The 26,791-nt window shown below is 46.3% G+C and overlaps 1 protein-coding gene across 6 annotated transcripts in view; it reads left to right on the top strand.

Annotated features, from left to right (window-relative positions):
- Positions 1–24,556, top strand: part of PGPEP1L (pyroglutamyl-peptidase I like) — a 53,678-nt gene extending 29,122 nt beyond the window's left edge. For all 6 annotated transcript variants that reach the window (XM_072737192.1, XM_072737190.1, XM_072737188.1 and 3 more), the window contains 3 exons: positions 22,081–22,203; positions 23,379–23,605; positions 24,293–24,556. In XM_072737192.1, the coding sequence (XP_072593293.1) occupies positions 22,111–22,203; positions 23,379–23,605; positions 24,293–24,542 (570 nt within the window). In that variant the 5' untranslated portion in view covers positions 22,081–22,110 and the 3' untranslated portion in view covers positions 24,543–24,556. The remainder of the gene's footprint in view (positions 1–22,080; positions 22,204–23,378; positions 23,606–24,292) is intronic.
- Positions 24,557–26,791: the final 2,235 nt, after the last annotated feature.

The following is a 26,791-nucleotide window of genomic DNA, read 5'->3' as shown; positions in this document are numbered from 1 at the left end:
TTAGGTGGTATCTCATTGTGGTTTTGATTAGTATTTCCCTGATGCCAAGTGATGGTGATTTTTTTTCATCTGTCTGTTGGCCATTTATATGTCTTCTTTGGAGAAATGTTTGTTCATGTCTCTGCCCATTTCATGATGCCACAATGGATTTAAATTAGAAGTCAACAACAGAGTGGTATCTGGAAGAACCCCAAATATTTGGAAACTAAATGCACTTCTAAATAAGCCATGGCTCAGGATGCCTGGGTGGCTCAGTGGTTGAGCTTCTGCCTTTGGCTCAGGGCATGATCCTGGGTCTGGGGATCAAGTCCCGCATTGGGCTTCCTGCTTGGAGCCTGCTTCTTTTTTTGTGTGTGTGTATATTTTGATCTTTTTTTTATATAATAAATTTATTTTTTATTGGTGTTCAATTTACCAACATACAGAATAACACGCAGTGCTCATCCCATCAAGCGCCCCGCTCAGTGCCCGTCACCCATTTACCCTCAGGCCCTGCCCTCCTCCCCTTCCACCACCCCTAGTTCGTTTCCCAGAGTTAGGAGTCTTTATGTTCTGTCTCCCTTTCTGATATTTCCCACACATTTCTTCTCCCTTCCCTTATATTCCCTTTCACTATTATTTATATTCCCCAAATGAATGAGAACATACACTGTTTGTCCTTCTCCGACTGACTTACTTCACTCAGCATAATACCCTCCAGTTCCATCCAAGTTGAAGCAAATGGTGGGTATTTGTCGTTTCTAATGGCTGAGTAATATTCCATTGTATACATAAACCACATCTTCTTTATCCATTCATCTTTCGATGGACACCGAGGCTCCTTCCACAGTTTGGCTATTGTGGACATTGCTGCTATGAACATCGGGGTGTAGGTGTCCCGGCGTTTCATTGCATCTGTATCTTTGGGGTAAATCCCCAGCAGTGCAATTGCTGGGTCATAGGGCAGGTCTATTTTTAACTCTTTGAGGAACCTCCACACAGTTTTCCAGAGTGGCTGCACCAGTTCACATTCCCACCAACAGTGTAAGAGGGTTCCCTTTTCTCCGCATCCTCTCCAACATTTGTTGTTTCCTGCCTTGTTAATTTTCCCCATTCTCACTGGTGTGAGGTGGTATCTCATTGTGGTTTTGATTTGTATTTCCCTGATGGCAAGTGATGAGGAGCATTTTCTCATGTGCATGTTGGCCATGTCCATGTCTTCCTCTGTGAGATTTCTCTTCATGTCTTTTGCCCATTTCATGATTGGATTGTTTGTTTCTTTGGTGTTGAGTTTAATAAGTTCTTTATAGATCTTGGAAACTAGCCGTTTATCTGATACGTCATTTGCAAATATCTTCTCCCATTCTGTAGGTTGTCTTTTAGTTTTGTTGACTGTATCCTTTGCTGTGCAAAAGCTTCTTATCTTGATGAAGTCCCAATAGTTCATTTTTGCTTTTGTTTCTTTTGCCTTCGTGGATTTATCTTGCAAGAAGTTGCTGTGGCCAAGTTCAAAAAGGGTGTTGCCTGTGTTCTCCTCTAGGATTTTGATGAAATCTTGTCTCACATTTAGATCTCTCATCCATTTTGAGTTTATCTTTGTGTATGGTGAAAGAGAGTGGTCTAGTTTCATTCTTCTGCATGTGGATGTCCAATTTTCCCAACACCATTTATTGAAGAGACTGTCTTTCTTCCAATGGATAGTCTTTCCTCCTTTATCGAATATTAGTTGACCATAAAGTTCAGAGTCCACTTCTGGGTTCTCTATTCTGTTCCATTGATCTATGTGTCTGTTTTTGGGCCAGTACCACCCTGTCTTGATGACCACAGCTTTGTAGTACAACCTGAAATCTGGCATTGTGATGCCCCCAGCTATGGTTTTCTTTTTTAAAATTTCCCTGGCTATTCAGGGTCTTTTCTGATTCCATACAAATCTTAAAATAATTTGTTCTAACTCTCTGAAGAAAGGCCATGGTATTTTGATAAGGATTGCATTAAACATGTAAATTGCCCTGGGTAACATTGACATTTTCACAATATTAATTCTGCCAATCCATGAGCATGAAATATTTTTCCATCTCTTTGTGTCTTTCTCAATTTCTTTCAGAAGTGTTCTGTAGTTTTTAGGGTATAGATCCTTTACCTCTTTGGTTAGGTTTATTCCTAGGTATCTTATGCTTTTGGGTGCAATTGTAATTGACTCCTTAATTTCTCTTTCTTCAGCCTCATTGTTAGTGTATAGAAATGCCACTGATTTCTGGGCATTGACTTTGTATCCTGCCACGCTACCAAATTGCTGTGTGAGTTCTAGCAATCTTGGGGTGGAGTCTTTTGGGTTTTCTATGTAGAGTATCATGTCATCAGCGAAGAGGGAGAGTTTGACTTCTTCTTTGCCAATTTGAATGCCTTCAATGTCTTTTTGTTGTCTGATTGCTGAGGCGAGGACTTCCAATACTATGTTGAATAGCAGTGGTGAGAGTGGACATCCCTGTCTTGTTCCTGATCTTAGGGGAAAGGCTCCCAGTACTTCCCCATTGAGAATGATATTTGCTGTGGGCTTTTCATAGATGGCTTTTAAGATGTTGAGGAATGTTCCCTCTATCCCTACACTCTGAAGAGTTTTGATCAGGAATGGATGCTGTATTTTGTCAAATGCTTTCTCTGCATCTAATGAGAGGATCATATGGTTCTTGGTTTTTCTCTTGCTGATATGATGAATCACATTGATGGTTTTACGAGTGTTGAACCAGCCTTGTGTCCCAGGGATAAATCCTACTTGGTCATGGTGAATAATTTTCTTAATGTGTTGTTGGATCCTATTGGCTAGTATCTTGTTGAGAATTTTTGCATCCATGTTCATCAGGGATATTGGTCTGTAATTCTCCTTTTTGGTGGGGTCTTTGTCTGGTTTTGGAATTAAGGTGATGCTGGCCTCATAGAACGAATTTGGAAGTACTCCATCTCTTTCTATCTTTCCAAACAGCTTTAGTAGAATAGGTATGATTTCTTCTTTAAACGTTTGATAGAATTCCCCTGGGAAGCCATCTGGCTCTGGACTTTTGTGTCTTGGGAAGTTTTTGATGACTGCTTCAATTTCCTCCCTGGTTATTGGCCTGTTCAGGTTTTCTATTTCTTCCTGTTCCAGTTTTGGTAGTTTGTGGCTTTCCAGGAATGCGTCCATTTCTTCTAGATTGCCTGATTTATTGGCGTAGAGCTGTTCATAATATGTTTTTAAAATCGTTTGTATTTCCTTGGTGTTGGTAGTGATCTCTCCTTTCTCATTCATGCTTTTATTAATTTGAGTCTTCTCTCTCTTCTTTTTACTAAGGCTGGCTAATGGTTTATCTATCTTATAAATTCTTTCAAAGAACCAACTCCTGGTTCTGTTGATCTGTTCCACAGTTCTCTTCTGGTCTCGATTTCGTTGAGTTCTGCTCGAATCTTTATTGATTCGAACTCTCTTCTTCTGCTGGGTGTAGGATCTATTTGCTGTTTTTTCTCTAGCTCCTTTATGTGTAAGGTTAGCTTTTGTATTTGAGTTCTTTCCAGTTTTTGAATGGATGTTTGTATTGTGATGTATTTCCCCCTCAGGACTGCTTTTGCTGCATCCCAAAGATTTTGAATGGTTGTGTCTTCATTCTCATTAGTTTCCCTGAATCTTTTTAATTCTTCCTTATTTTCCTGGTTGACCCTTTCATCCTTTAGCAGGATGGTCCTTAATCTCCACGTGTTTGAGGTCCTTCCAAACTTCTTGTTGTGATTTAGCTCTAATTTCAAGGCATTATGGTCTGAGAATATGCAGGGGACGATCCCAATCTTTTGGTATCAGTTCATACCCGATTTGTGACCCAGTATGTGGTCTATTCTGGAGAAAGTTCCATGTGCACTTGAGAAGAATGTGTATTCAGTCGAGTTTGGATGTAAAGTTCTGTAGATATCTGTGAAATCCATCTGGTCCTGTGTATCATTTAAAGCTCTTGTTTCTTTGGAGATGTTGTGCTTAGAAGACCTATTGAGTATAGAAAGAGCTAGATTGAAGTCACCAAGTATAAGTGTATTATTATCTAAGTATTTCTTCACTTTGGTTATTTGTTGGTTTATATATTTGGCAGCTCCCACATTCGGGGCATATATATCGAGGATTGTTAAGTCCTCTTGTTGGATAGATCCTTTAAGTATGAGATAGTGTCCCTCTTCATCTCTCACTACAGTCTTCGGGGTAAATTTTAGTTTATCTGATATAAGGATGGCAACCCCTGCTTTCTTTTGAGGACCATTTGAATGGTAAATGGTTCTCCAACCTTTTATTTTCAGGCTGTAGGTGTCCTTCTGTCTAAAATGAGTCTCTTGTAGACAGCAAATAGATGGGTCCTGCTTTTTTATCCAGTCTGAAACCCTGCGCCTTTTGATGGGGTCATTAAGCCGTTCACGTTCAGAGTTACAATTGAGAGATATGAGTTTAGTGTCATCATGATATCTATTCAGTCCTTGTTTTTGTGGATTGTTCCACTGAACTTCTTCTTAAAGGGGAATTTTAAGAGTCCCCCTTAAAATTTCTTGCAGAGCTGGTTTGGAGGTCACATATTTTCAGTTCCTGCCTGTCTTGGAAGCTCTTTATCTCTCCTTCCATTCTGAATGAGAGCCTTGCTGGATAAAGTATTCTTGGTTGCATGTTCTTCTCATTTAGGACCCTGAATATATCCTGCCAGCCCTTTCTGGCCTGCCAGGTCTCTGTGGAGAGGTCTGCTGTTACCCTAACACTCCTCCCCATAAAAGTCAGGGATTTCTTGTCTCTTGCTGCTTTAAGGATCTTCTCTTTATCTTTGGAATTTGCAAGGTTACCTATTAAATGTCGAGGTGTTGAACGGTTTTTATTTATTTTAGAGGGGGATCTCTCTATTTCCTGGATCTGAATGCCTGTTTCCCTTCCCAGATTAGGAAAGTTTTCAGCTAGGATTTGTTCAAATACATATTCTGGCCCTCTGGCCCTTTCGGCGCCCTCGGGAACCCCAATTAAACGTAGGTTTTTCTTCCTCAGGCTGTCATTTATTTCCCTTAATCTGTCTGCATGGTCTTTTAATTGTTTGTCTCTTTTTTCCTCAGTTTCCCTCTTTGCCATCAACTTGTCTTCTATGTCACTCACTTGTTCTTCCACCTCGTTAACCTTCGTCATTAGGACTTCTAGTTTGGATTGCATCTCATTCCATTGATTTTTAATTTCTGCCTGATTAGATCTAAATTCTGCAGTCATGAAGTCTCTTGAGTCCTTTATGCTTCTTTCTAGAGCCACCAGTAGCTGTATAATAGTGCTTCTGAATTGGCTTTCTGACATTGAATTGTAATCCAGATTTTGTAACTCTGTGGGAGAGAGGACTGTTTCTGTTTCTTTCTTTTGAGGTGAGGTTTTCCTTCTAGTCATTTTGCTCAGTGCAGAGTGGCCAAAAACAAGTTGTATTGGGAAAAGGAGAAAAAGAGAGGGGAGAAAGAAGGAAAGAAAAGAGAAAAAGAAAAAATAAAAAAGGAAGAAAAAAAAGAAGAAAAAGAAAGAAAGGGGAAAAAAGGGTGGGGGGAAGCAAACAGAAATCAAAAAGCAAAAAACAAAACAAAACAAAACAAAACAAAACAAAAAACACGGGGGAGTATCTTCTGTTTCTGTATACTTTAAGTCCCTTGACTTCCCCTGGAACTTGTTCCTCTAGTTGGTCTTCTGGGGGAGGGGCCAGCTCTGCAGCCCTGGAGTCAGCCCCCACAGTAACTCTGGAGCTCTCGGTCTGCAGGGTCTGGATGCTCTGGGGCGGGGCCGCTGATCTGCTCAGCTCCGGGCAGGAGCGTCCTTGCTGTCCTGGGCCCTCCCGGCCTCTGCCTGTCCCGGGGGAGGCCGGATCCTGGGCTGTGTCCTGGCGCCCTGTGCTCCGGGGCCTGCGCTGTTGGATTCGCGCTGCCAGCCGGGCAGCCCCCTCCACGTAGACGCCGCCCGAGCCCCTCCGAGCTGCTCCTTGGAGCCTGCTTCTTCCTCTGCCTATGTCTCTGCCTCTCTTTCTGTGTCTCTCATGAATAAATAAATAAAATATTTAAAATATTTAAATAAATAAATACGTAAGCACGCAAGCCATGGTTCAAAGAAGAAGTGAGAAGAGATGTTAGAAAGTCTTTGGAAATGAATGAAAATTAAAGCAGAGTGTATAAAAAACTCATGGCATGCTGCTAATGCAGATCTTGGAGGGAAATTTGTAGCACTGAACAATGCTAGTAAAGAAGAAAGGTCTCAGGGCACTTTGGTGGCTCAGTGCTTGAATGCCTTTGGCTCAGGTTGTGATCCCAAGGTCCTGGGATCCAGTCCTGCATCAGGCTCCCTGCAAGGAGGCTGCTTCTCCCTCTGCCTATGTCTCTGCCTCTCTCATGAATTAATAAATAAAATCATAAAAAAAAAGAAAGGTCTCAAATCATGACTTCAGTTTCTACTGCAAGAAACTAGAAAAAGAAGTGCAAATTAAACCTGAACTAAAGAGAAGAAAGGAGAGAATAAGATCAAAGCAGAAATCAGTGAAAATGAACAGAATCCTAAAAATGAAAATCAAAGAAACCAAAAACTGGGTTTTCTAGAAAAATCAATAAAACTGATAAACCTCTAGGCAGACTGATCAAGGAAAAAGAGAGAGAGAGAGAGGAGGAGGGAGAGAGAGAGAATGATTTCTATTAATTTAAAAGTTCATTTACCACTGCCTGGTTTCCAGCCCTAGTTCCACACTCAGATTTCTCCCATCAGTCACTAAAGCCTCCTTTTTTGCCAGTTTGCTTGACCTCTCTGGGGTCCTTAATAATCTTTGCGATGGATACCATATGGTTATTGTTGCCATTGTACAGATGAGGCTCAGGTCAACCAGGTCCTCCTTCCTTCTCCGTGTGTTGGCTTGAATTTGAGCATTCAGCCAAATAACTAATAACCTGTAAAGTCTTAGTTTAGCTCGTACACATCAAATAAACATTCATGAGCTTTCCTTAGTAAGACCCATTTCCAACTGGCTCACCATCCCCCAACTCCCGCCTCCAGAAAAGTCTAGTCTCCCCTGTCCCTGCCTCTTCCCCTGTTCCTGGGGAGACATCCACATTTTGATGGCCTTGGGTTTGCAAACAGCCTTCAAGTGGGAGTAACTGCCGTCCACAAGAACTTCTCTTTAGGATCCCTCTGAGACACTTTCAGTAAACCAGCAGCTCACTGTTACCTTTCAGACTCTCATGCTCTCATCTGAGAAGATGAGTTCTATATCTTGATATCATAAAATGCTGGAAGGCTTCCAGGTATGGAAAAGAGTAGGTTTTGTTAAAATTTCCACATAGCAGGGGCACCTGGATGGCTCAGTTTATTGAGTGGCTGTCTCTTGATTTTGACTCAGGTGGTGATCTCGGGGTCCTGGCATTGAGCCCCGAGATGGGCTCCATGCTCAGTGGGGAGTCTGCTTGAGGTTCTCCTCTCCTTCCTCTGTCTCTCCCTCTGATTACTCATACTCTCTCTTTCTCTCTCAAATAAATAAATATATTTTTAAATCCCTACATAATTTTTAACCCTGTCTAAAAGACGGAGGCGTCAGCCTGAGCTAAGTCACTGAGAATTCAGTCTTCCTTCAGACTGTGCTTCCAACCAGGCTAAATGTTGCTGGTGGAGCATGATGGCAAGGCCATAAATTTTTTTAAACTATGCAAAATATGCATAATAATAGATTTACCATTTAATCCTCTGAAGTATACAGGTTGATGGCATTAAGTACATTCATATCATTGTGCAACCATTACCACCATCCATCTCCAAAACTTTCCATCATCCCAAACAGAAACTCTGTCACCTTTAAACCACAAATCGCCATCTCCCCTCTCCCCCAAGCCCCTGGTAATCACCATTCCACTTTCCTTCTCTATGAATTTGACTATTCTAACTTACCTCATATAAGTGGAATCGTACAATATCTGTCTATTTGTGTCTGGCTTCTTTCACCATAAATCTTTATTTCAGCTCACATTTGCTACTGAACTTGGCTGCTTCCCCTCCCCTGATACACTGTTCCTGGTATCTGCCCTTCTCTGTGGTCTGTCCTGGACTCCAGGTTTTCACAAGCACCTAGCACAGGCTTAGAACATGGTAGGAGCAAAAATTTTTTTAAAGAGTTTATTTATTCATGAGACAGAGAGAGAGAGAGAGGCAGAGACACAGGCAGAGGGAGAAGCAGGCTCCATGCAGGGAGCCTGACATGGGACTCGATCCCGGGTCTCCAGGATCATGCCCTGGGCTGAAGTTGGCGCTAAACCGCTGAGCCACAGGGACTGCCCAGGAGCAAAATTAATATATTTGGAGGATTATCATTGTTAAAGAAACGCTACATTCCTAAGGAAGCAAAACACATACACCTTGCTTTTAACACATGTTGTTCTTTTTCCCAATTCCAAATGAGTAGTTACACAAGACCTTCAAAGACCACGAGGAAGGACAGAGGAAAAGAGATTGTAATGTACCACCTAACAAAATAGTATTGTGTGAGCTCTCCCTATCTTTACTGTCATGCTCTATGTCGGCTTGGTATTACTCAACATCAAACCACCCCAAGACTTAGTGGTGTCAACCAAGTACCACTTTGTTATCTCTCCCAGTGCTGTGGGACAAGTGGGTTGAGCAGGGCGGTTCTTCTACTGATCTTGCTTGGATCTCTCATGTGATTGTGTTCAGATGGAGGCTGCAGCAAGATGGAGGCTTGACTGGGGTGCTGGGACCACAGGACCTCTGTCCTCGCCACATGAGGTCACTTGGGCAAGGTAGCCAGACACCGAAGCTGTAGGCCCCAGCCTGACTAAATTCTCTTGGTTAAAGTGAGTCACAGGCCAGCTCAGACCCATTATGGGAGGAGATTACACCAGGGTGTGAATATTAGAACACTTCACTGGCAGCAGTTTTAGTCGGCTTGGGCTGCTGTAATAGGATACCATAGACTGGGAGCTTAAACAACAAACATTTATTCCTCACAGTACTGGGGGTTGGAAGTCCAAGATCAGGGCACCAGTCAGATTGGTTTTTTGATGGGGGCCCACTTTCTGCTTATGACCGCACATGGACTTTCTTTCATGTCTGCAGAGTTCTCACCATGCCTTTTAAAGGGCCATTAATCCCATTATGGGGGCTCCACCCTCACGACCCCATCTAAACCTAATTGTCCCTCAAAGGCCCCACCTCTAAATACCATCACATTGGGAATTAGGGCTTCAACATATGCATTTTGAGGGACGCAAATATTCAGTCCATACTGGAGGACATCCTGGAGCTACTCTACCACATGAAACAATATTACCTCTCAGAAGAGATATACCAACTCCCCCTTTCAGTAGTAGAGAGAGAATACGCATGTGTGTCAATTTGTACACACTCCAGCATGGGGTGTGAGGATTTTCAAAACCTTTGCTACTTTGACTAGTGTCACATTGTTAATATAAACCCTATTAAACCAGCACTCTTAAATCAAGACAAAGGTCAGTGAAAGGAGTGGAGAAGTGTCATCAACTCAATTCCTTTGCGTTTCTTGACTGGTCACTTTGTAGAAACTGAAAATAATCCTGATAATAATAGAGTACATCTGTATGTTTGGAAAACTCTCCCAAGTTTCTTACAATTGTGAACCTCAAGTGACATGGTTTGACTCTTATCGTGACCAATAAATAGATCATGGGGTCAAAATACCCCTCCACACTCGATTTTGGAAGATAAACTGAAAATAAAAGTAAATATGAACATGCCCCCCCTTGCTCATTTGGATGACAAAGACTTCTGGTTTCCTTTTGTGTGTGTGCCCCACAAGGCACTTTGACACTCAAACCTTCAGATGTAGGTGGTTGGAAACATTGTTTGATAAAATTCTGGAAGCCTAAGTAGGCAGAATTGTGTTTTGTTTGGAATGATCCTGGAATCCCAGTGAAGAACCCCACCACTGGGGATCTGTGGGGACACAGTTCAGTGACAGGCTGGTCACTCCCTGCTTGATTTCACATCTGGCACACATCTGCTGCATGCCGGGTCCTGTTTCCAGAGCCTGAGCCTCCACTCTGGTGATGCCAGCCTCCTGTGGTGGAGAACAGACCAGAAAGAAGTAAAATCTAATCAGGATGATATCAGTGACTGCTGATGGCCACCAAGAATTAATCCAGGGTGACACAGTGAGGGTGTGTGTGCCTGGGGAGCTCCTCTAGCAGAAGTGGGCCAGGAAGGCCTCTCGAAGGAGGTGACATTTCAGCTAGGACCTGAGTGACAAGGAAAAGCTGCTCCAGGAAGTGTTCCAGGAGGAAGAGCACCTGCTGGAAATCTGGGGATGGCAACCCAGGGCCACAGTACCCAAGCCAGGAAGAGGACGCCCGCTTGTACCTCAACTTGCCAAACCCAGGTTCCTTTGGTTACAAGCTTCCAGCCAATTAGAAGCCAGACAGGCCAGAGGAATGCTCTTCTGGGATAAGATTACTTTGGGTTAATTGTTCTGCTGGGTCACTCATTAGAAAAAAGTCACATGAACGGAATGAGGGTGCGTTTCCATTCTGCTGCAGAGGCAAAGTTCCAGTTGAGAAACTTTCTGAGTTCCAGACTCAGAAAGTCTGGAGGCAAATTGATACTCAGAGAGCAATTCATTTTGTTAAAAGGCTCTCTTGCCAGGGCTATGAAACTAAAGTACCCCGCTCCTGACTCTGACCCCCACAGCAGCCCAGCGGGCATCAGGAGCACGAACTGCAGCCCTTCTAGCCTGAGCAGCTCTCCCGAACACCCTTGACCTCGCTTTGTGAACCGTGTTGATGGTCTGGTTAAGCCTCGGCTCCTGGCTGCCGAGAAGACCTGGGGCCTCCAGAGGCCCCCCAGAGTGGTACCCAGAAGCCTAAATCTGTCTGGGCTGCCAGATGGGGGCTGGGACCTCCCTGGAGCTGAGGGGGGCGCTGTAGACAGCCCTTGAGGGCGTGGCGCTATTCTTGGGACAAAACCACTGGAGATTCATTCATCCAAGTCCAGTGGCAATCTCTACTGACTTTCCTTTCTGGCCAGCTCTGGGCATGTGGCAGACTCTGCGCTGTTATTCTTTGGCTACCCAGAGGGGATGGTTGCCTCCCATCCTTTCTCTAACCCCCTCAGTGCTGTCTGGTCCTCACAGGCCAAATGCAGCTGAGACAATTCTAAGTTAAAATGCAATATCCTGGGACGCCTGGGTGGCTCAGTGGTTGAGCATCTGCCTTTGGCTCAGGGTGTGGTCCCGGGGTCCTGGGATCGAGTCCTGCATTGGGCTCCCCACAGGGATCCTTTTTTTCCCTCTGCCTGTATCTCTGCCCCTCTCTCTGTGTCTGTCATGAATAAATAAATTAAAAGTCTTTTAAAAATAAAATGGAATATCCCTAATATATAAAGAGCTTTTATGAATAGAAAAAAAAAAGTGGTGAATAATGCTATGGAGAAATGGGCCAAAGATATGAAAGGACATTTTACAGAGAAAGGAATACAAATGGCTCTTAACCATGTGATATTATGCTCCATCTTGTTCATAAGAGAAAAGTAAATTAAAACTACACTAAGATAAGGTTGGCAAAAATCCAAAAGTATGACAACTACTATGCAAGGCTGTGAAGCTGATGGGCATTGTCATGCTTTACTAGTGGGAATGCAACATGGTACAATCCCAGTGGAGGGGAATTTGGCACTACATGACAAAGTGACATATGCTTATATCCCATAATCCAGCAAATTCCTAGGAAGCTCTCCCAAAGATACACTGGCAGATATAAGAAAAGACATATGCACAAATATGGGGAAAGTATATTTAAGAATGGAGGGGTACTGGATAAATGTCCCTTCTTTGTTTATGATGATAAAAAGATTGAAATATAAATCATAAAATTAAAAAGTGATTTCCTATGGAGGAGAAGGGAAGGGACTAGATTTCTCTGAATAAAGCTTGTTTTGTGGATTTAACTTTGGAACCATGTAGAATATTGTACATACTAATTAAACAAAATTAAGTTTGTAAAAAAGAGCAGTCCATAGAAATTAAAAGCAAATCGACTTATTAAGCCTAAAAGTATACCTAGTTAGTGACATGATCACCCAGAGAGAGTGGTTTGGTCTTTTTTTTTTTAAAGATTTTATTTATTCACGAGAGACACAGAGAGAAGCAGAGACGTAGGCAGAGGGAGAAGCAGGTTGGTTCCCTGCGGGGAACCCAATGGGGGACTTGATCCCAGGACTCTGGGATCACGACCTGAGCTGAAGGCAGACACTCAACCACTGAGCAATCCAGATGCCCTGAGAGAGTGGTTTTGAAACATAGCGATTTGAGGATAAAAACAAAAACAAAACAAAGATTATCTTCAACTTTTCAGTGATTATAATGTTGGTAGTAGGGTTATTATTATTATTATTAGACCACTGTATACAGAGTGTGGGATAAAGTAAAATGTGCTTTCAGTAGTATTTAACATCTTGACCTCCTGGACATGGCCAGTAGCTTTCCCCCAAACACTGAAAACACTCTGCATGTGTCACACACCCCCTTAGGGGGCAGCATCACTGCAAAGAGCCAATGCAAGGGTAAAGGCTCAGTTTTACAGATAAGGCATCCAAGGATCCTAGATTCTAAGTCACTTGCCAAGGTCAAGTGCTTGAGCTGATGCCTGAGGGGGCACATCTGGAATTGAACCTGAACCCACCTGGCCCCACACTTCTTCTCTCAACTCCTACAATGTATGATGTCCTCCTATTTGGTCTTGGCCTCTCCTACCCACCCTCTACTTGCTCTGAGGACATTTACTCTCTGTGAGGACTTCCTATTCGTGGTAGAAACAAGGCAGCACAATAGCTGGTGGAAGGAAGGGCTCAAAAAATACTGAGAAAATGAATGAATGAATGAAAACCAAGAAAATTGTCTTCTTTCCTGTTTAGACCAAAGGCTAGAAGGAAAAAAGAAAGGAGAGATGATTTTAAAGACAGGTCAGGACACAAGAGACCCTGAGAGGCCTCTGTGTCAGGTGGTCCCCAAGATCACACTGAGGCTCTGTGATAAACCTGAATTAGGACCCAGAAAAGCAGCTATACTCACAGTTATGGTTTACTACAGTACAATGATCGAGATTAAAATCTGCAAAGGGAAAGAGGCATGGAGCAAAGACCTGGAGAGATCAGGCACAAGCTTCTAAGCATTGTCTCCCAGTGGAGTACTAGGGGTAGGTGTTACTCTCCCAGCAGGACCTATGACAACAAGTGTGCAGTGTTTTCAATCCAGGAAGCTTATCTGAGTCTGGGTTTTTATTGGGGGGTCGGTCATATAGGCATGCAGTGCCCTCGCCCCCTCACTGGCTGACCTCAGTGAGTCAAACTTCAGAGTAGAAACAAATCATGCTGTTAGCAGAGACTCTAGTCAAGGTAATAGGAGGTGACCCAATGCCTCAGGGATACAAAGCCACTCTACCAGGGAGAACATCCCAAGAACTCAGAGCTCTTCTCCCAGGAGCCAGCCAAGGGCCGTTCCCAAAGATAGGTCTTTCTTGGAAATATGTAGGTTTGAGCAGCTCAGGCCTGCTGAGACAACCCTTTACTTTCCAGCTCCTAAGCAGAGGGATGCAGCCCCCCCCCCCCCAGGGTAATTCCAATACTTGCTACATCAACACCACTTGAGGATCCAAGCTCATTTCCATAGTAGGGTTTGCAAGGTGATCCACTGGGGTTTAGGAGGAAGACATTAGGATTTCCATTTCCATGTTTTTAAAAAATTGTGATATAAAATATAAAATTTATCTTCTCCACCATTTTTAAGGGTATAGTTCCGTAGTGTTTATTATGTATATTCATATTGTTATGCAACAGATCTCAAGAAGTAAAACTCAATACTCCTCGAAAACAACTTCCCATTTCCCCCGCCACCCACACCTGGGGACCACCATCTTACTTTTAGGTCCCACATATAAGTGGAGGCACATGAGATTTGTCTTTTTGTGACCAGCTGATTTCACTTAGCGTAACATCTTCAAAGTTCATCCAGGTTGTAGCATGTGTCAGAATTTCCTTCCTTCCTCCTTGAGGACAAATAATATTCTTTTGTTAGGGATGCCTGGGTGACTCAGTGGTTGAGCATCTGCCTTCAGCTCAGGTCATGACCCTGGGGTCCTGGGACTGAATCCCCAACTGGGCTCCCCACAGGGAGCCTGCATCTCCCTTTGCCTATGGCAGAGACATGAATAAATAAATATAATCTTGTCTCTCATGAATAAATAAATAAAATCTTTAAAAATTCTTTTGTTAGCATATGTCACATTTTGTTCATCCGTCCATCCATTGATGGACATTTGAGTTACTTCCACCTTTTGGCCATGGTGAATAATGCTGCAATGAGCATAGGTGTGCAAATATCTCTTTGAGAGCCAGCTTTCAATTCTTTTGAATATATACCCAGAAATAGGATTGTTGGATCATATGGTAATTCTATATTTAATATATTGAGGAACTTCCATGCTGTTGTCCGCAGCAGCTGCACCATTTTGCATTCCCACCAACAGTGCACAAGGGTTCCAGTTTCTCCACATACTCACCAACACCTGTTATTTTCTTTTCTTTTTTTTTCCATAGTGGCCATCCTAACAGGTGTGAATTTTTTATGTTTTCAGTTTATGAAAATAATAAAGAAATTAGCCTTGATCAGTATTTCATAGCTAGACTGATGCTGGCCTTGATTTGTATGTATGCAGGGAAATGAATTGTAACACTGCATAACATGATGCAAAATGTAAAATAATACATTTTTTCAGAGGGCCAAAGGAGTGTGTCACCCTTGGGGCAAGGAATGCCACTGGTGATACAGAGGCTCTCACTCTCGGATTCACTTTAATTTATTACAAGTATTTCAGCTCAGTTAGTGGGTTTCAGGATTATGTTACCTGGTTTTAATTAATCTTTATTTAAAAAAAATTGTTATTTATATATTCTTGGGGTGGGTGCATGCACTTGAGAGAGCGATTGGGGGGAGGGGCAGAGGGATAGGGAGAGAGAATCTTAAGCAAGCTTCATGCCTAGTTTGTAGCCTGATGAGAGGCTCAATCTCACAATCCCATGATCATGAGTGTCCGACTGAGCCATTTGGGTGCCCCTAACCTAATCTTTAAATTATAGACAAGGAACTCTCAAATATAATCTACAAAACCCCCCAAATAAAAGACAATATTATTAATGCAAACCTGTGAAAGAAACTGAGTGATACTCTTCCTACCGTTCCAACGAGCTCTTTGCCAGCTAAAGTCTTTACATAAAAACAATGACCATCTGATAAGAAATTGCCTCCTCGCCAAAAGAGGAGGAATTAAGAAAACCATTGAAAATATAGATTTGAATCCACTTAGGAATAATGAAACCTACTTGAAGGATGTATCATGCCTCGAGATGTCAAGACATCATCAGCTAATGATAGTGTTTGTGTATGTGTATATGTGCCTATGTATGCACACTAAAATTTTTTACTAATGGGGCACATGATCAAAATACTTGGAGACAGCTGCTCTAGATAGAGGTTTGGGGATTATAGGGTCTCTGTTTTTTATTACTGGATTTTTCAGACCATGACCCATGAGTGTGGAGGAATGACTCAAAGGATATTGGGAGTATGCTGAGACAGTTGTCATATGGAGAAGGGAACTTGGCATTGTTAAAAAAAAGTGTGATTAAAAAAAAAAAAGAAAAAGCGTGATCTTTTAAATTTTATTTAAATATTTTATCTATTTATTTGAGAGAGAGAGCAAGAGAGCACAAGCAGGAGAAACAGCAGGCAGAGGGAGAGGGAGGAGCAGACTCCTCGTGGAGCAGGAACCACCCCCCCTCCATGTGGGACTCCATCCCAGATGCCAGAACCCTCAGATCATGACCTAAGCCAAAGGCAGACGCTTAGCCGACTGAGCCACCCAGGTGTCCAGAGAGTGACCTTTAAATAGAACCCCCAGATTTCCCAAATCACTTATGATTTCCTAAATTACTTAAACAGTTGACCTCACTATTATGATAACATGTCCTTTGTGGCTACTTCTTGGAATTCCTCCCACCTTTATTTATTTTTATTTTTATTTTTGAAGATTTTACTTATTTATTCATGAGACACACAGAGAGAGGCAGAGACACAGGCAGAGGGAGAAGCAGGCTCCCTGCAGGGAGCCCGACGGAGGACTCCATCCCAGGACCCCAGGATCACGCCCTGAACTGAAGGCAGATGCTCAACCGCTGAGCCACCCAGCAGTCCTGGTGCCTTCTTTTAAACATATCCTCTCTGGGCCTCAGTTTCTTTATCTGTAAAATAGGGGCATTGTTAGCACTTCATCAGGAGGGTTGTGGGGAGTTGCTGGGCTTAGTGCCCTACACAGCAAGCATTCTTCAGGAGCAGCTAGTCTGAATAGTGCACTATTTTTTTTAAGCTTTTAGAACCAGAAAAATAGTATACACATGCCTTGTAAAAATCTTATAAAGAGTATAGAAAGAGTTGAGAATTGCTCCTACATATGTCACACTGCAATAATAATAAAAGAAGAATCACCCCAACTCTTCCCTCAAGGGATACCCATTTCAGTATGTTTTCATTTCCATGAATGACTCCAGGAAATAGTCTGAGATCCTGATTTTTTTTTAACTTATTCCTTCTCAGGGGTTTTCCTGTGTCAATAAATTCACTGCAAAGGGAGGGAGAGAGGGAGGAAGAGGGGAGGGAGGGAGGGAGGAAGGAAGAGAGGAGTGTCTGCACACATCTCCAAGCTTCCCTCTTGCTTTCCCTGGCACTCTCCTGCTAATCCTCCAAGCCCTGGGCAGAGGCCCCTCTTCCATGCAGCCCTCTTAGACGGCAACCCCCTGTGCACAGTTTAACCTTTACAGCAACCCATATGAAGGAGGTCCTGTTTTACTGTGGCTGATAGCTGGGGAAACTGAGGCTCAGCGAGTTTCAATGACTTGGCCAAACTCACACAGTTGGGAGTGGAAGAAGCAGAGTTTGGGCTCCTTCTCTCTTACCCCGGGGCTTCTGCAGCCCAGGGTGGGAGGCCAACCCAGGCCTTCCCACCAGGATCCTGTCATCACTTCCCATTTCTAGTTGGAAACTCCTCTAAGAATGTGACCCTCTGAGGCATGCCAAGCCCTGAGCAGAGGACAGGCAGCCCTGCAGCCTGAATGACTGAACGAAGAAATGCATTCTTGCTGGCTGGTCTTAGTCCCGAACTTTCATCTGATAGGGGAAGCATCACATTTTGGAAAAACAGCAAGTGTTTTACAACACCAGTTGGTGCCACAGCCTCCGTGGATTTGAAAAAAATTCAGAGAGCAACTGGTGTCTTTTTTCCTTCCTTTCATTTCCCTTTGTTAAACTGCCATGTGTTCCTGGTGACCAGATTTCAGGCTGCAAGGAGACAGAAAAAAGTAGGAGGAGACAGAAGGCGGGCTCCCTGCTTCCCCAGGACCTTTGCAACTGGTGGGATTCAGGGTTTTTTTGAGGGGTTATAGGCTCTGCATGGGCGCTCAGCGTCCCATGGGGCCTTGTCATTCCTCGAGCTAGCACAGCACCCTGGACTCTACCGTGGTCAGGGTGGTTATACCAGGCTCTGTCCCTGCCCTCCAGAAGCACAAACACTCTGCACTTCTAGCTGAGAAAGTGTGCCAGTCCGGGAGGCACAAACCCCTGGCTCCCTCCACGTTTGCACAGAACCTACGCTCTGTGTGCTAAAGCAACCAGCCCTTCTCGGCAGAAAGAAGGCCTGCCTTCTGCTTATGCAGAATGTTCCACTCACCACTTCTGACAGGCCCCAGGCTCATCAAATTCTACTAAATGTCACTTTCAATAAATCCTTGCATGACTTTCTCAAATTAATATGGATTAATTATAAGCATTGATCCCTCATATAAAGCCCTGACTATGTGCCAGGCACTGTGCTGGGCACTTTTGGGGGAACCCTCTCTCATTCAATAGTCATGAAAACTCTTCCGACTTTTCATTCTCCCCATTTCACAGAGAATTAAACTGAGTCGCACGAAGGCTAAATAACATGCCTGAGTTCACCCAGTGAGGTTGGCAGAGCCAGGTCTCAAACCAGCGTCTTCCTGACCCCAAAGCCCATGCCCTTCCCTGTGGCACTGTAGTTGGCCACCCCCCTTCTGCCCCGCACCCTACTTGTTCTAGGCTGAGGGTGGTGACGATCATCAAGTTGGCTTATATTTGGTAAAATTCCTTTGTCTGCCATGGGCACTGTGTAGGTGGCCCAGGACACCAAAGTGTGTGTGTGTGTGTGTGTGTGTGTGTGTTTGTGTGTGTGTGTGTGTGTGAGAGAGAGAGAGAGAGAGAGAGAGAGAGAGAGGGAGGGAATGAGAGAGTGAGCTGATTGTCCACATGAGTACCTGGAGACTCTCTCCATAATTTCAAGTTAGAAAAAGTTCCTCAATATCCCAAATCAGATTCTGACTGCAGTCCCAGGCTGTGTGTGGCACTTTCAAGCTCCATAAAGAGCTGGATGGATGAGTGGGCAAGCATCTGAGACTCCGCTAGGCCCCATCTCCTTACTGACCTGAAGCCCCTCTATCAGTCTGCTCGAGCTGCCATAACAAAATTTCATAGCCTGGGTGGTTTAAACAGCAGACATTTATTTCTCACAGTTCTAGAGGCTGGAAGCCTGAGATCAAGGTGCTGGCAGATTTGGTTTCTGGTGAGAACCGTCTACCTGGCTTGCAGGTGGCCACCTTCTGGCTGTGTCCTCATCTGGCAGAGAAAGAAAGGCTCTGCTTGCTCTTCTTCCTCCTCCTCCTCTTCTTCTTCCTCCTCTTCTTCATTTATTTATTTTGAGAGAGAGAGAGAGAGAGAGAGAGAGCGCAAGCGACCATGAGGAGGGCGAGTGGCAGAGGGAGAAGCAGGCTCCCTACTGAGCAGGGAGCCCGATGCAGGGATGCAGGGCTCCATCCCCGGACCCGAGATCATGACCTGAGCCGAAGGCAGATGCTTAACTGGCTGAGCCACCCAGGCGACCCAATAAAATCTTTAAAAAGCAAACCAGAACAAAAACAACAGAGGTGTCAAGTCACATGTGGAATGCCGTCCATCCCACGCTGGCTCTGTGAATTCCGAGGAGGCTAGTTTGGCTTCCCTGCACTTTCTACTTTGGCAGGAGTGATGCCATGACCCTCTGCGAAGCACAGCCTCAGACAGTGTTAGGGGTCAAGCATCCTTATAAAATGGGGAACCTGGACTCAGAGACAGACTCACCCAGAGGGAAGATGACAGGAAGGCCTGCAGAGACCCTGCAGGAGCCCAGGGCTGCCTGTGGCTCTCGGGAGCTGGAAGGAGCAGGTGAGGCTACAGGTTCAGAGGGAGTGTGTGCCTGCCGACACCTTGATTTTGGACTTCTTTCCTCCAGGCTTGGATAATCAAGTGTGGTCCTCAGCCACCCACTTTGTTGTGACAGCCACAGGAAACTCATGCAAGGGAGCCCCCCAAAAGCTGGTCCCGAACCCAGGCAGCGGCTGGGACACCTATAAAATGTCCAGGGGTTTGCTTTCTCTCTCCTCCCCTCTCAACTTTCTTGGTGGCAAAAAAAAAGCCAAGGTAGGGAAAAAAAAGAGCCCCCCCCCCCACTTCCCCCTGTGGCCTGCTTTGGCCTGGGCTTATACATGCCAACCCAGAGGCGGAGCCACCTGCATTCCTCTGTGAAGAGGAGGCGCTCACCAGTGGCTGCTGGGCCGACTGGGCCTGCCTGGCTCAGGGTGGATGTGCCCACCTCTCCGGCCGTAGCACCTTTGCAGGCTTAGTGAGCGTAAGTCATTGATGTTTCCACTGATGACTGAGCAGCTTCTCAGTGGACAGCTCTGAAAGCAGATTCCCAGGCAATTCCATTTGGTTCTGGAGCTCCTCTGCAGCCTTTGCTCAGAGTCAGACCCCGTAAGGACCCCACCAAGTAGAAGAAACTAGTTCTTCGCAGATGTTTGGGATCGGAGAAGCAGCCTGGGCCCAGTCATGGCCTCCTCACTGTCAAGACAAAGGCAAAGATGCCTAAGAGTGATGCCTTACAGGCCTTGCTTCCTGCACTGGGAGCAGCCGGAGGGGCCGGGCCTCTGGAGCCTCCCTGCTCCTTGTCTCACTCATTCCCCACAGGAAGGGGCAAGGTGGGGACACAGGAGTTGGAACCCCCTTGGTGTGTCTGGCCCTTGCATTGTCCACGTGGAGGCTTGGCCTGTTTCCTCCACAGCCGTCCAGGCCACTGGCCCTCCTCCCCACCTCCCACCACCAGAGTCAGGCAAAGGAATTCCCCCTTCAGGCCCCAAATGGGGATGTAATCTAGGTGCTTACTTTTGGAAGAGAACAAAACTGGAGCCAGGTGAGGGAACTGGGTTTGGAGCAGAGCCCCTCAGGAAGGCTGAGCTGGTTGAGGACTGACCCAGACACGAGAAAGTCGGCCAGAAGTGCCCACCCCCCCAATGCAGCAGAGGCAGACCCGCAGGGGGCACATTGTCCCTGCCTGTCCCCTCTGAAGCCGAGGGCAGGGCCCTGGGATGTCCTGCCTGTGACCTTTTGGGCAGGCCTGACAACCCCGGCTGTAGCCTCCATCCAAGGATGCACACTCCTGGATGTCCTGAAGTGCCAGGGAAGGGAGTCAGAGAAAACAGAGGTGCTAATCCCAAACCATCCTGGTGACAAGCACGGCTCCTGGAGCAGGGAAAGGACTGGGCCTCTAGGTTCCTGATTTAATGTTTCCCAATGGGGACCAGCACATGCCGAACATCTCACTCCCTGGCTTTCTTCCTTCCAGACTCCCACCTGTGAAGGAGGGTCTTGCTCCCTTGACCTTTTCTCCACAGCCCTGCTTTCCTCTCTCTGCCACCCTGTCACCCCACCCTACTCCATCCAGATCTCACCTAGACCCATGTTTTTGCAGTCCTGACATGCCGCTGTCTTCCCAGGATCCTCTCTGTGAGCTCCAGACACACAGATCCAAAGTCCTTGTGATACCAGCAAGCCCACTCCCACCTCTATCCTCTTAGGAGGCAGCTCTGACCCATTAGTTCCCTGTGCACAATCCTTTGCTGGCTCCCTTCTGCTTTAGCTAAAGTCCAGCCTCTAGCTGAGCACTCAATCTGGCTCTCACAGACTTTTCTAGCTGCTGTTCCCATCTTTCCCCATGTGTAGTGCTCCCCGATACACCCTTGGTGTTGGTAGGTTACTTGTCAAAATGCTGGTGGTGCTACAGGCAGTTAATGCTCAGCTGAGTCCAGGGGTGCTAAGCATCCTGTCCTTGGAGGTGCAGGACACACGGAAGAAGGCTTCCACTGCCCCACGCCCACTGCCCAGCGCCAAGTCACACCATTTTCCCAAAGACTCGCCCTCGTGCTCCCCTGTGTCTCTGAAGTCCCTGCCCGGCACCCCCTTCCCCTGCTTCTTCATCTGGCTTGCTCCCATCTGCTCTCTACATCTCCCCTGCCTCCCTTTTGCAGACAATGTTCTAGCAGGCTAGGTCAGATATGCCTCAGGTGTACCCACATCTCAATGGGACGGGCTTTCCAGGACCTTGAGAGGCAAGAACTGTGTCTCCTGCTGGCCCCTCACAGCAGCAGCCATGTGAGCTCCTTGAGGGCAGGGTCAAGGCCCACAGAAGGCTCCTGGGCACAGAGTGAGTGAGTCCAGGGTTAGCTTTTCAGGGACTCTCCCAGGAAGAGTCCAGGAAGGGTGAGTCTAGGGATGCCGGGGTGGCTCAGTGATTGGACATCTGCCTTCAGCTCAGGGTGTGATCCCAGAGTTCCAGAATCGAGTACTGTATCGGGCTCCCCGCAGGGAGCCTGCTTCTCCCTCTGCCTGTGTCTCTGCCTCTCTCTCTGGGTCTTTCATGAATAAATAAAGTCTTAGAGAAAAAAGAAGAAAAAGAAAGAAAAAGAAAGAGAGAAAGAGAAAAGAAAAAGAAAAAAGAAAGAAAAGAAAGAAAAGAAAAAAGAAAAAAGAAAGAAGAGAAAAGAAAAAAGAAAAGAAAAGAAAAGAAAAGAAAAGAAAAGAAAAGAAAAGAAAAGAAAAGAAAAGAAAAAAGAAAGGTGAGTCTACCTGTTTCTTTCTGCAGGAGCTGTCCAAGCTGGGCCTGAACAGCGGCATGGAGGTGGAGCTGCGGATTCTTCAACTGCCTGTAGATTACAGGGAGGTGAAGCAGAGGGTCACCAGAATCTGGGAGGATCTTCAACCACAAGTAAATGATGGCGGGGAAGGCCCTGAGGCTGGGGGTGGGGTGGGGTGAGGGGTGATGCCGTGGTGGAGCTACAGGGCCTGTGAACCTCTGGACCCTGGACCTAGGGTTGCTGACTGAGGTGCACCCAGCCCCCATGTCCCCACCAGTACGGTCCCAGCCACTTTTCTAAGGTTCTGGGTCTGTTTGTAAAAGTCTAAGTTAAAATTCAGAGTGGATCTTGGAAGAAGATTTGGGAGAGCGAAAAGGAGGAAAATCCATGGAAACTCTATTCCTTGCCAGGACTCAAAGATAGTTTCCACCCAACGGCTAGGCCCTTGGGTTATTTCCCAGCCCTGCTCAGACAGGGCAGGTCGGCTCTGAGGTGAAGCTAGAGACTAGGACTTGTGGGGCCTGGAAGAGCGGCTGGGAGGATGGCCCATCGGGAGAGGTCCCATCTTCATCACACCTGGCTTTTTTTTTTTTTTTTTTTTAAATCCAAACAGAGTCATTATTTTAAAAACTGGTACAAATATCCACGAAGGAGGAAGGCCGGATGATGCGGTTAACACAACACACACCGCCAAACCATTAAGACAACCGTCCTAGGTGTTTTGATAAAACGCTCTGTGGCTATTTTCCCAAGGAGGAAAAATAATAATCAGCTCTCAAAATCCTAACAATATTCTATCACATTGTTACTAACTCCTTTATTAGAGTTTCATAGAAGAGATGGAAGATTCCCCCGAAATGCTAAGCTCCTCCGGTGCTAGTCTTAGCTGCCGGGGACCCCCCGGGAAAGCAAGGGGTGAGCACCGCCCTGCAAGAGTATCTGCCGGATAAAAGGAGTCCCAGTAAATGCCACGCGGGTCTCTCTCCAGCTGTTTTCCATTCCGGCACATTCATGAGGGGAGGTCAGCGGGGAAGCCTGCAGCTTGTGTGCCAGATCTGGGCCTTAAAAACAAACAGATTTTGTTTACTCACTCATGAGAGGCACAGAGCGAGGCAGACGCAGGCCGCGGAAGAAGCAGGCTCCCCGGGGAGCCCGCCTGGGGGGGTGGACCCCGGGGCGCCGAGGCCCACACTCGGCCCCTGAGCCCCCAGGCGCCCCCGAGCTGGGCTTGGCCCTGCGGCCACAGCCCGGGAGCAGCGCCGGCCTCGGTTTCCCTAACCCCCCGCTGCCGCGTCTACTGGCGCAGCTCGCGGTGCACGTGGGCCTGGACGCCTCGGCCAAGGCCATCCTCCTGGAGCGGCGCGCCAAGAACCACGGCTACCGGGACGCCGACGTCCGGGGCTTCCGGCCGGCGCGCGGGGAGTGCCTTCCGGGTGGCCCGGAAGTGGTCGCGTCCGGGGTCATCGCGGGGGCGGCGAGCAAGCGTGCGGCCCCGGAGGGCGTGGCCGTGGCCGTTTCTGGAGACGCTGGCAGGTACGTCCCGCGGGCGTCCGGTCGTGGGGCCGGGGACGGCCGCGTCTGTCGCGGAGGCCGCCCTGTGCCGCCTGGCTGGGCACTTGCCGCCCCGGGGCAGCTGCTGCCCACGTGCGCCACGTCCCCGCGCCCGGGTCTCCGCCCCGGGGCCCCCAGGCCGCCCCGCCCCGCCCGGGCCTCCGGTGCGTGGAGGCGTGTTTCGAGGGCCACCAGCGTTTTGCGGATGCTTTGTTTCTCTTTATTGGGCCCGGGTGTGAGTTCACTGTTCCGCTTGAGCCCCACGTAGAGATAAATTCGCCTTGGTCTCTAAACTCTGACCCCCAGTAGGTAGTTTTTCTCCCCCCCCCCCCCAAAGAATGAATATGCAGCGAATCACTGTACAGGGACTCAGTAGACATGAATGAGGGGGGTTCGGGGTGTAAAGGTGTATTGGAGTGGTTGCTTGAAAATCGGGTCCCTTCCCAGGCCCCGCCACTTGCTGGTTGTGGGACCATGAGACCAAGAATCAGTCTCTTCCTGGCTCATTCCCAGCAAAGGGGTCATTCAGAGGCAGAGCAGCAAAACCTGTCTCCCTGGGTGGCGGTGTGACTTCCTCGTGCCTTGGGGGTGCTGCATTGTCCCCTTATATTTTTCTGGGGTTAGAGGTTGTCCCAGGGAGTAACAACATGGCATTTCGTGTGGTTGCAGATATGTCTGCGAGTACACCTACTACCTGTCTTTGCATCTTGGAAATGGGCGTGCGGCACTCATCCACGTGCCTCCGTTATCCCATTGGCTCCCAGCCAGTGTGCTGGGAAAAGCCCTGCAAGTCATCATCCAGGACATGCTGGAGGAGATGAGAAAGCCTGAGCTCAAAGCCTGGTTTGCAGAAAACTCAACCTCGGTGATTCCAGCCCAGGGGGGCCAATTGGGGGATTGCCTCTTTAGAGAAAATTAAATGTTTCAATCTTGTGTGCAGAGTTCAACTGTGCTTTAAGAGACTTTTAAAAAATGGCTTGTAAAACCTTTTACACAGAGGAAGAAAGCTCTGAATTAGCCCAAAGAAATCACAAAGGGTTATTTTATTGTCAGAAGAAAGAAGAACACTCAAAGGCAGACATTTCACAAGGGATTAACTAGCTTCAGTTATGGTTTTCTTGACAATAAAATGAAATCCTAGTAATTTTTTTTTTCTCTTGAAACTGTGCAGGAGCCAGTGTTATCCTGCCCAGATTGCCAAAGCCACAGACCTGTTGGGCAGAGCTGTATGTGATGGGTTGATCTGTGACCAGCTGGCCAGGGGGACATACAGGCGGAGTGGCCACTCAATACCCCCTTTCTGGCCCCCAGGCTCATGCATCCAGGTGTTGTGTGCAGCTTCTGATCACTGAGTCTCTAGTGTTTGGTTTTTCTTTTTCCTCCTTTTAAAAAAATTGTGTTTAATATACATACATGAAATTTACCCTTTTCACCAATTCACTGTGTACATTCACTTGTGCAGTCATCACCACCATCTATCTCTAGAACTTTCGCAACATTGCCAACTGAAACTCTGTCCCCATTAAACCACATCCCCCCCTTCCCCTAGCCCTTAGCAACCATCATTCCACCCTCCATCACTGAATTTGACTACTCTAAGGACCTCGTATAAAGGACACTGTTTGTCCTTTTGTGACTGGCTTATTTCGCACAGGATAATGTCTTCGAGGTTCATCCACATGTATCAGAATTTCCTTTTTTTTAGGCTGTGATATTTCATTGTATATATAGACCACATTTTGTTTATCCATTCATCCTTTGGTGGACACTGGGTTGCTTCTACCTTTTGGTTATTGGAAATACTACAACTGTGTACACTGGTGTGCAAAGATATGTAGAGTCCCCAGTTTCAGTTCCTTTATTTATATCCCTAAAGGTGGAATTGCTGGATCATAAGGTAATCCTACATTTAAGTTTCTGAGGGACTGCCATACAGTTTTCCATGGCAGCTGTGCTATTTTATATTCCTATTAGTAGTATTTGCTCTTAAAGCAAAGAATACTAGCTAGGTTTGGCTTCTCTGTCATGTTGGGTGTTATCCCTACTTTTTAGAAAGAGAATCTCCCCTTTTCAGCTGTCATGTTGCCTTTGGGCAAGCACTGCGCTGGGTCTTGTGCCAAGCTGCTCAGAGCAAGGTCTTACATGTTTAGTGTTTTCTGGGGGCAAACATCCATTGAGATACATTGATTTTTGGGGGGAAGGGGTTGAGGTGGCTAAGGTCTGGGAAATTTCTTGTTACGGTATTGTGCTCACAGCTATCACTTTCACATAATTACATCTAAAAAAAAACATCGTTTACTTAGTGTCTAGATTCTTTTTTTTTTTTTTTTAAAGATTTTATTTATTTATTCATAGAGATAGAGAGAGAAAAAGGCAGAGACACAGGCAGAGGGAGAAGCAGGCTCCATGCAGAGAGCCCCACGTGGGACTCGATCCAGGGTCTCCAGGATCACGCCATGCCACCAGGGCTGCCCTTTTACTATAAGGAAAAGCATTTGCAACTTAATAATAACAAAGGAACCGGGCAGGCCTTGCTTGTTTTATCATTAGCTCTCTAGCATACTTGAGCCTTTGGTACAGACTTTACAGAACCTTTTTTGCAAATGAAAACTGGCTTATTTGACATAAAACAGATCAGAGTCACATTGCAGCAGACCAAAGCCAGCCAAGTGGGGTGGGATGGTATGGCCAGCATGTGTAGGTCCAGCTGCACGGTTGTTAACGTGGAGACCCTTCTGCATTTGTAGGCAAACACCTGCTATCCAGAGCCCTGTCCCCCTCCCGCATTGTAGCTTCTGTCTCAGGCCCGGGGCAAGCAGGGGGCTTTGAGACCCTGTCTCAGTGTTATTTCAGATTGCTTGGCACCAAGCCATACACATACACATTTTATAAACTTTCAAATGTCACCTCAATGGGGAGGCCCACCAAGACGTTCCCTCTTGGTGAACGTTATCATCTCTCCCTGTGTGCCCTCCAGTGTTCTTGAGGAAGAATCCCAAAGGCCCCATTCACCTCCTGGTCTAAGCAGCCTGCCATCTGCTATTGGTGCCTACTGGGGCCTGTTTACTTGTGGCTGATACGTGGTGGTTCTGAGTCTGTTTGAAAGCTGACGCAGCTTGAACAGCTTGAACTCGGGGGTTGGTCACTTACTGGGGGATGGGGGGCGTC

Source organism: Vulpes vulpes, chromosome 14 (assembly GCF_048418805.1).
Source record: "Vulpes vulpes isolate BD-2025 chromosome 14, VulVul3, whole genome shotgun sequence".
Classification (NCBI taxonomy): domain Eukaryota; kingdom Metazoa; phylum Chordata; class Mammalia; order Carnivora; family Canidae; genus Vulpes; species Vulpes vulpes.
The sequence above is the reverse complement of the archived record's forward strand: the minus strand, read 5'-3'. Positions and strand labels throughout refer to the sequence as shown.